Source organism: Rattus rattus, chromosome 4, assembly GCF_011064425.1.
Source record: "Rattus rattus isolate New Zealand chromosome 4, Rrattus_CSIRO_v1, whole genome shotgun sequence".
NCBI lineage: Eukaryota > Metazoa > Chordata > Mammalia > Rodentia > Muridae > Rattus > Rattus rattus.
This window is the reverse complement of record NC_046157.1, coordinates 53,560,944-53,573,362: the sequence shown is the minus strand read 5'-3', so window position 1 is coordinate 53,573,362 and position 12,419 is coordinate 53,560,944. Positions and strand designations below refer to the sequence as shown.

Genomic DNA, 12,419 nt, shown 5'->3' with positions numbered 1-12,419 from the left:
CATATATTTTTAAATATGGAGAACAAGACATGAAAGCTACAGCATGCCTTAAAAATCTGCAGGGCTGACAAGATGGTTCACTTGTAAAGATGCTTGCCACCAAACCTATTGCAAAGTCAATCTCCAGATCGCACATGGTGGAAGGAGAGAACCAAATCCTGGAAGCCATCCTGACTGCCATACTTGCATCATGAGAGATCTGTTTGTCACTCTCAAAACAAGAAAATGTATGAGGAAAAAATGTAATCTGTTACTTATCCCTATTAAACAAGCCTCACATTTAAATGACTGGGCCAGAGGTCGGAAATTCATTTAAACACGGAAACAAGAAAACTTCATTCCGATAAATGATTTTGATCAATATCTACAATGAAATCCAGTATCATCCCAAGCCCCTTTGGAGCTCTGTCTCTACTTCCTTCCCACCATATAGTCAAAGTCCTTTTGGAGCACAACTTAACAGAAAATTCTATTTTACTTCATCATCAACCTATGAAGAGCCAGACTTCAACTGCATTAAAATTCATCCAATAAAGCCTATTTCTGCTTTCTTTCTCAGCCCTGCCATAAGCACTCAGCCTTACTTTGAAGAAACCCTGAGATATGAACATCAGAATTCTGGAAAGAATGAGTAAAATACACACCCGAGTCCCACTCCAGGAGACTGACTAAGGGACAACAGGAGCCCCACTCCAGGGTTATGCAGTACAGAGAAACAGAAGGCATGTCTACCAAGCTCCACTTGTCCTGCTGCTGTGTGAACCAAGGCTTACAGAGCACTCAGACTGGCCCTGAGCTCATTTGGAAGCCCAGGCAGGCCTTCACCTTTTGAGAGTCTCCTGACTCTGCCTCCTCATGAGCTGTGGTCATCTCCTTCCTAGAAAACTTTGATGAAAACCAGACATAAGTTGCTCTCTAAAACCATCATGAAATGGTTTAGTCCATAACATGGGTCAGGGTACAGAGTGAAGCCTCTATTAAAATAGAGCCTCAGCTTTAACATGAGACTATTTCAGTGGCCACTCTTTCTAGGTCTTACACCTACACAATGACACCTCAAAGGCCAAGGATCACTGCATCGTAACCATGTGAATCTACTTAATTCCTCACGAGACAAAATGCAACTATTCACTGCTCTAAGACTTACTTTAAGTCTTTCTCTAAAAGCTTCCCAAATTTAATGTATGGGGACAGGGAGGGGGTACAAATAAAAAAGTATACATTTTGGTAGGTTTGTAACACTGAATAAATGTACAATGAAAGCGAATATACAAATATAAAGAAACTGTTTAAACAATAAAGAAACCAACAAGTTAAGATGACTCCACTTAAATACTTAGTATGGCTGAGAACTAAAGAAACTCTAGACTACCATTTCATTAATTATAATAAAAGAAAAAAACAAATTACCTTGCATTTCTTTTTTCCACATCAGAGCACCCAATACTGTTCCTGTAAATTGTATCTGCTAAATGTACAAGATATCGACAAAAATTTTCTAACTGAGAAATAGTTCTTTCTCCTTTCAGATTCACAAACCACTGTTTAGGGAAACAGTTGATTACCTGTGCAGAAGATGCAAATCAAGTAGTTAAAACGATGAGATGTCAATAACTCAGGGTATGCGATGGCTTTGACTTAATGCTATACAAGTTATCTTTCTTAAAGACACCTGACTTCTATTAACTATACCAATATGTCTGATTTCTTATAATGGTCCACACACTCAAAACAAGTTAATTTGCCAAGTATTTAAATAGACATAAAATTGATAACTGGTTTCAGCTATCTAATGTGATTTAAGCAAACCAAGTTCCTCTTGTAAAAGTACCTGTATGACTATGGTACTATGTCTTTTCCTTCCCAAATACTTTAGTGACTGGCATGACGCATGCTGGCTTGTAAAAACCCAGGTAGCTCAAAGTAAGAGTCAGAATATCTACACAAGAGATCCAGCACACAGCACGAGCCTTAACGCAGCCAACAGGGGACTGTAACCTTCTGGCCTTAGTGCAGAAGCTTAAAAAGTAGGAGATTGGTTCCCCCCGAAAAGAGAGTCTACTTTGGTCAGTCATTATCCAAACAGGTTAAAAAAAGGCTCACCATTAAAAGAACAAGGGGTTACTAAAGGAATGGCTTATCCCAGGGACACAGCAGGTATAAAATGAGCCGAAATATCTTGCTCAAGAAAGAGCACTTACTTAAAGAGGGGACATATTATAAAGCTCTGGAAGTCTTCTAAGGGATAAAACCACACAGGAAAATGGAACAATCTCATCCAAAGACGCAGAACGTGAATCTAATGGAGAGATCTTAGACAAACTCATACTGAGAGGTCATTACAAAATAACTGGCCTGTCACAGTCAAAGGTGTCAGTTGTAAAGGTAAGAAAGAATGACATACTCTTCTAGAGTAAAGGAGACTAAAGAGACGTACTAATTAAATAAGCTGGTGTTTTTTCTGCGAGTGAACAATATTTTACCTGACTGAAAATGCACACTGGGATGGCTCACTAAGGATTAGGGAACAGTCCAGCGACAGTGTGAATGCCCAGATACTAATGGCTCTGGTCTGGTCCTGAGGAGGGATAGCCAGGATTGTAGAAAATGTATACACATATATTTGAGACAGTGAGGCTATGTGTGAGAGATTTAGTTTGATGAGGTTCTAAAGTTTAACAACAACAACAAAACAAAAAAACCCATGCTGGGTGAGGTGACTAGAGCACTTTATGTGGCCAAGGCAGTCAGATTTCTGTGAGTTTAAGGCCAGCCTAGTCTACACAGTAAGTCCAGGATAGCCAAAATACAAAGTAAATCCTGTCTCTGAAAAACCAAAACCCTAACAAACAAATAAACAAACAAACAAAAAAACCTCACCAAAAAAGAAAAAACCCTGTTACTAGCAGATTTATATTAATTTAATAATTGTTATGGCTATTAATGATTACTACAAATAGATATTTAAAACTATCAAACTCTAAGTAGAAAACCCAACAATATTAAAATTATTTTTGTTTGTTTTTCAAGACAGGGTTTCTCTGTGTAGCCCTGGCTGTCCTGGAATTTTATATAAACCAGGCTGGCCTTGAACTCAGAGATCCTGCCTCTGCCTTCTGAGTGCTGGGATTAAAGGCATGAGGCACCCCCATTTACTCCATTTAACTTATTCAAGTAAGAGGGAAAAAAATAGCTATCCTGAATTGCTCAAAACAACCAACTATGAAGAAAACTACTCCTAAAATAAAAATTTCACTGATATCTAGAAAAACAAGAATCACAAATATAGACAGATCTACATTTTCACACATTATTTCTTGGCCTTTTGGTTAAGATCAACTGTCTATTTCTTGGGTTAAAAAAATGTAATGTTTAGGACTACCTGGGCAGTTTAATAACTACAGCAGGTCCAACTGTCAAAGGAGTTTTATAAAACTCCCCTAGTCTTCAGACAAAGAAGCTGAAGTCGCCCTGATCTACATACATGTTTCCCAACTCACATTTTGGGCTTTTCTGATGCTGTCATCTCCGTATTCTGAGTTCTGAAAAGCCATGAGGATGTATCTGTTTAACAAGCCGTCTATTGATAACTCCTGAAGAGTTTTGTTTGAGAAAATGCCGTACCACTGAAGAAAATTTCCCAATAGCTAAAAAGAAAAAAATATTGACAGGCAATATCAAGCAATTATTATTAGTACAAAGTAAAATAGCTATATAGTAAAACACCAAATGAAATACGATGGATGCCTTGTATTAGTAAACACTTCTGAACTATCTGAATATCTCCTATAATAAAAGCCACTCCTGCTCAATGTATATAAAATGAAAGATGCTGTCATGATCCAACCATAACAGTGTCTAGTTCCCCACTCCTTCTCAGCTTAGTAAACAGCAGGCAGCACTCTGTAGCCAACTGCTCAGGCCAGAAGCACACAGAGGTCTGTCTTCATCTTTGTGGAGTCCTCTGACTCCACCTCCACCCAAGCTGTCCTTTCCCCCACTCCACAGTTCCCGCAGTGACTGCCAGATGAATACTGCAGTGCCTTTCCTGGAGCAGAGTTCCAAACAGAAAGAAGCCTAGTCAGGACTTGAGAATCCACTCAGTTTTCTTAAGGACACAGAGCTAGTCCCCTTTAAGAGAAAAATCAACACAGAGGCTTGAGGGTATGCAGAATTAATTTTCTTGACAAACTCTGTTAAGAGCTATTCAAAGGCAGACTGGCCTAAACTAGATTCCTGTCTTGTATTACCAATGGAATGACACTGCAGGTCAGACTGTGCCTCCCTGACCTATACAGGGAACAACAGTGACAGTGTCTACTTGACAGAGTCATTCTAAGGTTTCAATATAATGGGTGTGGCACAACAAAGAGCAAAAGAAAGTTCCAATTTTCATTATCACCATCCTCAATCTACTTCAACCCATTAGTTCTACACAGCCATAAAGTCATCTTCAAAGTGGCAATTAGTCTATATCCTTTCCATGCCAAAAATAACCCATGACTCTCATATCTACACTCAAGTAACTTTCAATTAGGGTAAAGCAATTCAAAGCAGAAAGGCTGTCTTGACAACAAATATTGCTGGAATAAAGAGGGATTTAATCCATGCCTCACATCTAAAATAAAAGTGCATTTTTATTTAATTTCATTTTGTGTATATGGATATTCTGCATGCATGTCTGTGCACGTGTGTGTGGTGCCCGAGGAGGCCAGACTGGATCCCCTAGAACAGAGATTACAGGCAGCTATGAAGCTCCACATGGATGCCCAGATCCTCAGTGCTCTTAACTCCAGAGCCATCTTTTTAGCCCCTAAAGTTGAAATATAAACAGATGACACAGCTAAATATAAAACCTAAAACTATGAAACTTCTAGGTACAGGAGAAAACCTTCATGGTTCTCCATTAGGAAAACATGTCTAAGTATGACTTCTAGAGCACAAAGAACCCTAGCAGAAGCAGACAAATCCGACGTGCAGTGCTGAGAATTCTGCTCAGGCACAACCAGTTGGGTCCAGTTCCCAGTGTGCAGCACCATCATGACTGCTGCAGCTTCAACTCCTTCAATGAGGAGGAAGACAGGAGTTCAAGACCATCCCTGGCTGCGTACAAGCCTGAAGTGGGCCTGGGCTACATGGGACCTCAATTTAGCAATGACAAAACCCACGAAAACCTTTACCCTTGAAATAAATGAAAAACTAACAAACAAACCAGACAAAAGTTTAAAACTCATCTCCATTATTTTTTTCTCCTGAATTTTGAACTCTTTAAGCATAAGGAGAAAATGGTCAATTTAAAACATGAACAAAGTCCTGAGAAAAATCGAGGTGGGGTGAGTGCACAAACAGGGCTCAACACCACTATCAACGCAGCAAGTGGAGAGCTCGGGAGGAACAGAGCCTCCCTCATGTGCTATGGGGAACAGACACAACAAATGGTCTCTCCTGGTTTCACTCAGTGGGGTGAAATGAGAACACAGACTGAGAAGGTCCTCACGGCATCTCTCTCCTCATTACTCCAACTGAATCCATTTCAAGTCCTCATAATTAGGAAATGAATTAAACAAAGGAAAACTGAACTCTTACGCCTCCCTCAACAGAAAAAGCAGCAAACCACTGCTAACAGGAAATACAAGTGAATATCGAACACCCCCAAGGAGAAGGGCCAGCCTTCTGTATAACTCCTCTAACATAACTGGAACACACACAGGTTGGGAGGTCTTCACAAGTGGGCTAAACTACAAAGGGGAATTTTGGAACGACTCTGTCTTTTGTCTTGATAGTGGTGACCAATGCACTTTATAAAAGGCACAGGACTGGAGTGAATATGTGTAAATTACAGTAAAGGAGAGATGCACAGACAGAACCTGATAGCTTCCTATAGCCTTTAGGGTAAAGACAAGCTTCCCCATGACTTCCCTAATCCTGGCCCCCTGAACTCGTCTTCACATTCACCAAAGGCCGCTGCTCTCCTTTACCTGGAGTCTACTTAACTCCCTTGGGTTACACTCTCAGGATCACTTCCTGGGGAGAAGAGGATCTCCTAGTGCAACACTAGGGCTGCCCGCCGTGGCTCCCCAGGGCCCTTTATCATCTGTGGACTGTATACCTGCAAACTGTGCTGTGCTGTGAACCTCATACAAGGCTGCTGTCCCAGCCATGCTGCAGCACTGACTCGGGAGAAGCTGGTGCTGCAGCTGCTGAACACGGTGCTTTGTGTGTTCACTACGCTGTGACATATACCTGAGCAGTTTATGAGACTGCATGAACCTTACTTTCAAACTTTCCATGAAAATATCAAACTGAAACAAAAGTTTGAAATATTTGGAAGATGAAAGTGTGTGTATGTCTCAGAGATATAAGCCTGAGAGTTAATAAAAAACAAAAACTGTCTCAAAATATACTACATGAAGTCCAAAAATTATATATTTTTAGATAGTCTATAATTACATACCTTGACAGAAGACCAAAACTGTCGTTGAAAAAATAAGTAAGGCCCAGAATTTTTATTTTCTAAAACACTACAAGAGAAAGAAAGCACAATCAAGTATTTTATAAGTAAATGCCACTTCATCTGTACCCACAAGAATGTCTACAGGAAACAGGGTCAGGTACGGCTGGAGAGGCCCTGGGCAGTGCTTGCTCAGCATTCTCCTCAGAAGCGACATACGGGCTGGGATATAGAAAGGGAGGGAGTAGGGGACAGGGAAAGGGGGAAAGAAGAGAGAAGGGGAGAGGGATAGAAATAGAAGTCAGAGAGAAGAAAGGAAAGGGAGATGCAAAAAGCGGGAAGAAAGAAAGAGAGGAAGGGAGTGAGTCTGAAGTCCTACGAAAGCAAGCACACCCAAGGAATTAAACGACAAACTCCATTTTGAGATACTAAGAAAGAACAAAGCATCACTTGCTCTACTCTGATCAACACAATGTCTCCCCTCCAGTCGCTCTGGGTCATTTTATATCACACAGGCACAGCTTTTATGTCGAGCCAGCTCTACTTTTCTAGGTTAGACCCTGAAAGCAAATACAGACTATTACACTTAATGTTTGTCTGGCTTACTTACTTTTTGGGATACAGAGGCATGAATACATCATCATCCAAAGTTCTTCTCATCCTCAATAAAAGTGCTTTAAGGTATACCTACAGAGTTAAAAAAATTACATTTGCATTATGTTAATTTTTAAAAAATTCTACCAGATAATCTTTAAACAATTAGTAATCAATAGTCATTTACCAATTTAAAAATTCCAAATCTATTATATGAAGATTTAAAAATCAACATATTTTACTTCAAAATAAGGTTAGTTGAAATTCAACAATGATAAAAGACTTTCCCAATCAGCTCAACGAAAGCAGTGATTTTACATTGGGGCTAACTATAAGAGTATCTGGACATTTTAAAATATGCTATTCACATCCCAATTATCAACTATGAACTCATCCAGTGATTTTTACTTTCTATGGAAGTGGGCTGTGCTACTGAGTAGACTAATAATGGTATCTGTCTCCCATAGAAGTCCACACAACTGAAAACGAGCAGCCTAGCTGTACACACTGCAGGCTTTTATAGCCCAGATCACCTAACTAGGAGAATCAGAGACCTGGTTGTTTCAGAATAACCATTCATTCTCTTAAACTCTGGCTCATTTTCAAAAGAAGGAAAAGGAAAACCTTGCCAAGCATAGGAGCTGAAGTACCTGTGTGTTCTTATTCTCTGCATTGACTACTGAAGGATAGCCATTTATTAACTTCAGAGTGATTCCGACCATTCTCGACGTCTGCGTTGTGGAAAAGGGATCCCACATGTTCTCAGCTATCACTATTAAGAAACAAAAGGCAAGATATTAAAAATGTAGAAAAATGGGGTTGGGGATTTAGCTCAGTGGTAGAGCGCTTGCCTAGAAAGCACAAGGCCCTGGGTTCGGTCCCCAGCTCAAAAAAAAAAAAAAGTAGAAAAATGGCAGCTTACATTTTTTAAAAGATTGATCGATTACGTATACAGCGTTTTGCCTGCGTGTATACCTGCAGGCCAGAAGAGGACATCAGATCCCATTACAGATGGCTGTGAGCCACCACGTGGTTGCTGGGAATCCAACTCGGGTCCCCTGGAAGAGCCACCAGTGCTCTTAACCTCAGAGCCATCTCTCCAGCCCTGAAGCTTACTTATAGTGTCAGATAGTTCTTTGTTATAAATACCAGTATTTATTTTGTGCTTTGTAACATAAACTTCGGAATTTGTCCTTTAAAATAAAAAGACCAGGGTTTCGTGAAGCCCAAGCGGCCCTCAATCGGCACCAGTGCTTGCCTTGCCGTGGGCAGCGCTGTGCCTCCTCATCTTTGTCCAGGTAACTGAGGATTCTGAGGGGAAACGGGGAGAGGCAGTAAGATAGTCTACGTACTCAGTGAAAAGAGATAGGGAGCAGGTTCCCTTCATCCCAGATCTTATTTAGACAACCAAAATTGCTATTTAAATTTCATTTTTACTTTTTTAGTTTAAAATAGGTTTCTGTATCAGTAAATTCTAATCTTTAAGAAAATAAGCAAAAGAGATGTATAGGACTCTCCCAAAATATCTATTCGGTTTGGCATCAAGCAATCTTGAATCTCTGAAACCAACCTAATGATCAATTATTGCTCCCAAGTGTAGGTCCCTTGCGAAGAGGCCTTCGAGCCTCGAGCTAATCATTTTCTATCCTCTGACATCCTTGGACCAGGTGAGATCCAACTTTGGCTATGTAACGTCGGAGATAAAATGACCACTGGTCTAAGAACACTAAGCACACCTAGGAAGCCCAGCGTGCTGAGGTCTTCCTGTCCCTACCTGTCAGCTTGGGAAGAATGACCTTCTCCACAATGGTGGGCAGCAGAGCTACGTCAACATCGTCCTTCTCTTGTTCTCGCTCTTCACAACCATAGAACAGCAGAGATTCAAACCACAGCATATTCTCAAAGTCACGGCATTTTGCCTAAAACACATTACAAACGTTACTCAAGCATTTACAACTTTTGGAGGAGTAATTTTTTTAAAAAGCCTTGTTTAAAACAGATTGGTATCAGATACAGTTTATGCTGCGTCTCCCTCTCTAGCTTTTAAGGAATAAAGCACCCAAATCCTCCATTTGCTTTGGAACAGTGGGAAGAACCACCCACCTCAAGAGGAGTCCAGGTGAGGAGCTGAAGTCTGATGAGAGGGTTGAACAGCTTTGGCAAACAAAGACCAATGTAAGCGTCCTTATAGGACATGTAGTATTTTGAACGCCACGCTTCAAACTGTGCTTTAATGCAGTCAATTGAACAGAAACTCTCAAGGACATCTTCAAAAACTTTGCTGGACTCTTTCAAAATTCGATCTAGAAAACATTTCCAAACAAACGGACAAAGTTAAAAGCAGCAGAACCCCAGCAGCAGAATACTACTACTATGTTCACAGGACACAGCAATTTACTATTTCACTGGTGAAATGGCTCAGCAAGAATGGTGCTCGCTCCCACACCTAACTCTCTGGGAGCAATCCTCAGAACCCACATGCAGACATTGAATTTCCAGGTCTTTATGGGTAAAGTGTCATGATGTCTAGAGAGAAATACATGTACACACAAAGACAAAGAAAAGCGGAAAATATCAGCATCTCCAGTCTGGACCATGGACCAGTGTTGGGCATCATGCCTTCCAATTTCCCACATGTCCAAAATGCTCAATATAAAAAGCTGGAAGTTATGCCTGGAATCCTAGTATTTAGGAAGTGGAGGCAAGAAGGCCAGGAGCTCAAGCACATCCTTGAGTAGGAACAAGTTGAAAGTCAACTTGGGCACAAAAAGAGCTGAAGCTAGCCTGGGCTATGAGACCCTGTTTCAAAAATCCAGAAGTCAGAGAAATTGGGTCTGGCATAACAGGAAAGCAGAGACCAGAGGATCACAAGTTCAAGGGCAGTCTGGGTAATTGAGACAAATTGTCTTAAAATGTATTTTTAAAAGGCTGAGTGGAACTTAAATTTATGGGGTGGAGTGGAGTGGGTGACGGGGGAAGTCACAGCTGAAATAAGGTTTTTTAAAAAGCACCCCACGCAGAGATCAGTTTGACGAGTCTCATTTGCAGATAAAAGTCTGACCTCTCTCCAGATTGAAATTGGTAATGTCTGTAGATGTCTCTTCATCATCGCTGGACAGGCCTTCAAGGTGATCTGCCATCTGGCCGGTTTGCTCTCTGGCTTGCCGACGGCGAGTCCTAGATAACAGATTGATTGGTGGATTTAGATAAGGGATTCCTGCTTCCCTAATAAGACACAGCAAGTATTTTCAGAATCACCTCCTGGCTTCCCGCTCTGCAATCCGACGTTTCGCATGTTCTTGATAAAGTGCCCGATCACGTCCAAAGGAATCAAGATTTGGTGCCATCAGAGCTTTATCTGTAAGACAACAAACAGTTAAAATCAGCAGTCTTCCTTCGCTGTCTTGAGGAAAGAATGTGCACAGAACAAGCCGTTAACAGACTGCTTGCTAACTCCAACAGCGAGGCTCTGCAATGACTGGTGACCCAGACAGGTTTAGTACAGAGCAAATCATGGAATTATTGAGTCTCCATGAGAAAGTACGAGAATTAAAACAGCGACTTCTAGAGCACACGACTACTGCAGGGCTTATTGTCTGTCTGAATAACAGGACCAGCTGATTCTATTGCAATCAACAAACAAGTGAAGAATCTATATTCCCCATGCAAAGGAAAAACAGTGTTTCATGAAGGAGGCTGCAGGATGGATGAGGATAGCAGAGAAACCTGTGGGAAGCCCTCGCAGCTCTGGAGCCAAGGCTTTAACCTATGCTCTCCTAGCCTATGAAGTTTAAGTTTATTTAACACTACTCTTAGGGCAGGCGACACTGTGCATAGGGAAACCTGATGTTTGCTGAGTAGGAAACCTTTCACATCATGCATCATCCCTTGCACCTTTTAACTTCTATGATAACAGTCCAGTTCTCCTCTGAATATCCCCTCCGTGGTCACGCTCTACCTTTAGTTTCCAACTCCCTCCTGTTTGTGTTCCAGCACCACAGTTTTAGTTTCAAAGATGTGGTTCTTGCTACTTCTGTCACAACTCCCCACCCTGGGACTTACCTAGGCTAAGCCTACAGATCAGCTGGCAGTGCTGAGCCCCGGGTAAGAAGTCCTGGATCCAGTCCCCAGCACATCTAAATGGGGGGAACCTCATAAACTATCTCCCTGAAGCTCTAATTAGCTCTGAGGTCCCCCATCCTCTGTCTCTCTGGTCTATTGCTATTATTGGCCTTTCTGGTGATTGTTAAGTGCTTGTTCATGTAAAAGACATAAGATTGGGGCAAGAGAGATGGCCTAGCAGTTAAAAGTTCACACTACTCTTACAGAAGACCAAAGTTTGGGTCCCAGTACCCACATTGGGGTGTTCACAATTGCCTGTTAACTCCAGCTATGGGGTTCTACATCTCTGCCCTCCAAGGGCACCTGCACTAGCTACACATACCCACACCCAGACACACTCAAATCCACATTATTTTAAAAACAATAACAAAACTTTTTTAAAAGGAAAAGTAAATATGGAGCTGTCTTTGCATCTGTGAGAACTAAGAGGCGCTTCCATTATATCACTGATAAAAGGACCTCTTTTAGAGGTCCCAGATGTCAGTGGCTCTACAGACTTGCTTAGAGTATGGGGTGAAAAGAAAACTGTCCTCTACAAGTCCCCCATTTCTACTTAAGACATTTTGGAAAATACAGACTAGTTATTGAAAAGCAAAACAAACACTGGCAGGCGGCATGCATGTACACAACAAATGGTGCCACTTGAAGCTCATGCAGATTTTTTCATGTAGATTTTTGCTACTGAAATAAGCAACAAAAAAAAAAAAAAAACAAGCCCTAAATTCTGTTCTGTCCAAACTACTCCAGAGCTCATGATTCCTTATTTTTCCCTTAAATAGCTAACATTAAAATGATACTCTACTGCTTACACGTTTGATGAAAAATTAAAAAAAAAAAACACAACAAAAAAATAAAAAACAAAATGTGGTTTCCTTCATTCCTGCTAAACTATACAAAAATAACTGCAGATAAGAGCTTACACTCTAAACAGATAAACCTGACACTGGAAAGTCCAGGAAAGTTTTAAAAGGAACACTGAATTGATTCCTTCATATCTCATATAATTTTCTTTACATTTTTGTCAACTATATCCCTCAAATACACTGGGTTTTTCACTTTTCTGTCAATGCTTCCCATTTTTCAGTCTAATTAACATGCATCATGTAACTATCACTTCAAATCCCAGGTAACTACCCAGCCCCACACTATGAAGAATAAATTGTAAACAGTGAGGACAGTCAATGTGCTACAGAGCTCACAGCACTAAACTTAAAAGGAAACGTACAACGTACGTTTAAATGTACAATGGTTA

General features: G+C 40.8%; 1 protein-coding gene across 1 annotated transcript in view; it reads right to left on the bottom strand.

Annotated features, from left to right (window-relative positions):
- The window catches only part of Paxbp1 (PAX3 and PAX7 binding protein 1), a 29,005-nt gene that overhangs the window by 1,257 nt on the left and 15,329 nt on the right, over positions 1-12,419 (bottom strand). The window contains exons 9-17 of the mRNA XM_032900448.1: positions 10,304-10,403; positions 10,107-10,222; positions 9,149-9,348; positions 8,820-8,964; positions 7,696-7,817; positions 7,062-7,138; positions 6,455-6,521; positions 3,501-3,647; positions 1,411-1,565 (exon numbers count right to left, since the gene is read on the bottom strand). Coding sequence (XP_032756339.1) covers positions 1,411-1,565; positions 3,501-3,647; positions 6,455-6,521; positions 7,062-7,138; positions 7,696-7,817; positions 8,820-8,964; positions 9,149-9,348; positions 10,107-10,222; positions 10,304-10,403 — 1,129 coding nt within the window. The remainder of the gene's footprint in view (positions 1-1,410; positions 1,566-3,500; positions 3,648-6,454; positions 6,522-7,061; positions 7,139-7,695; positions 7,818-8,819; positions 8,965-9,148; positions 9,349-10,106; positions 10,223-10,303; positions 10,404-12,419) is intronic.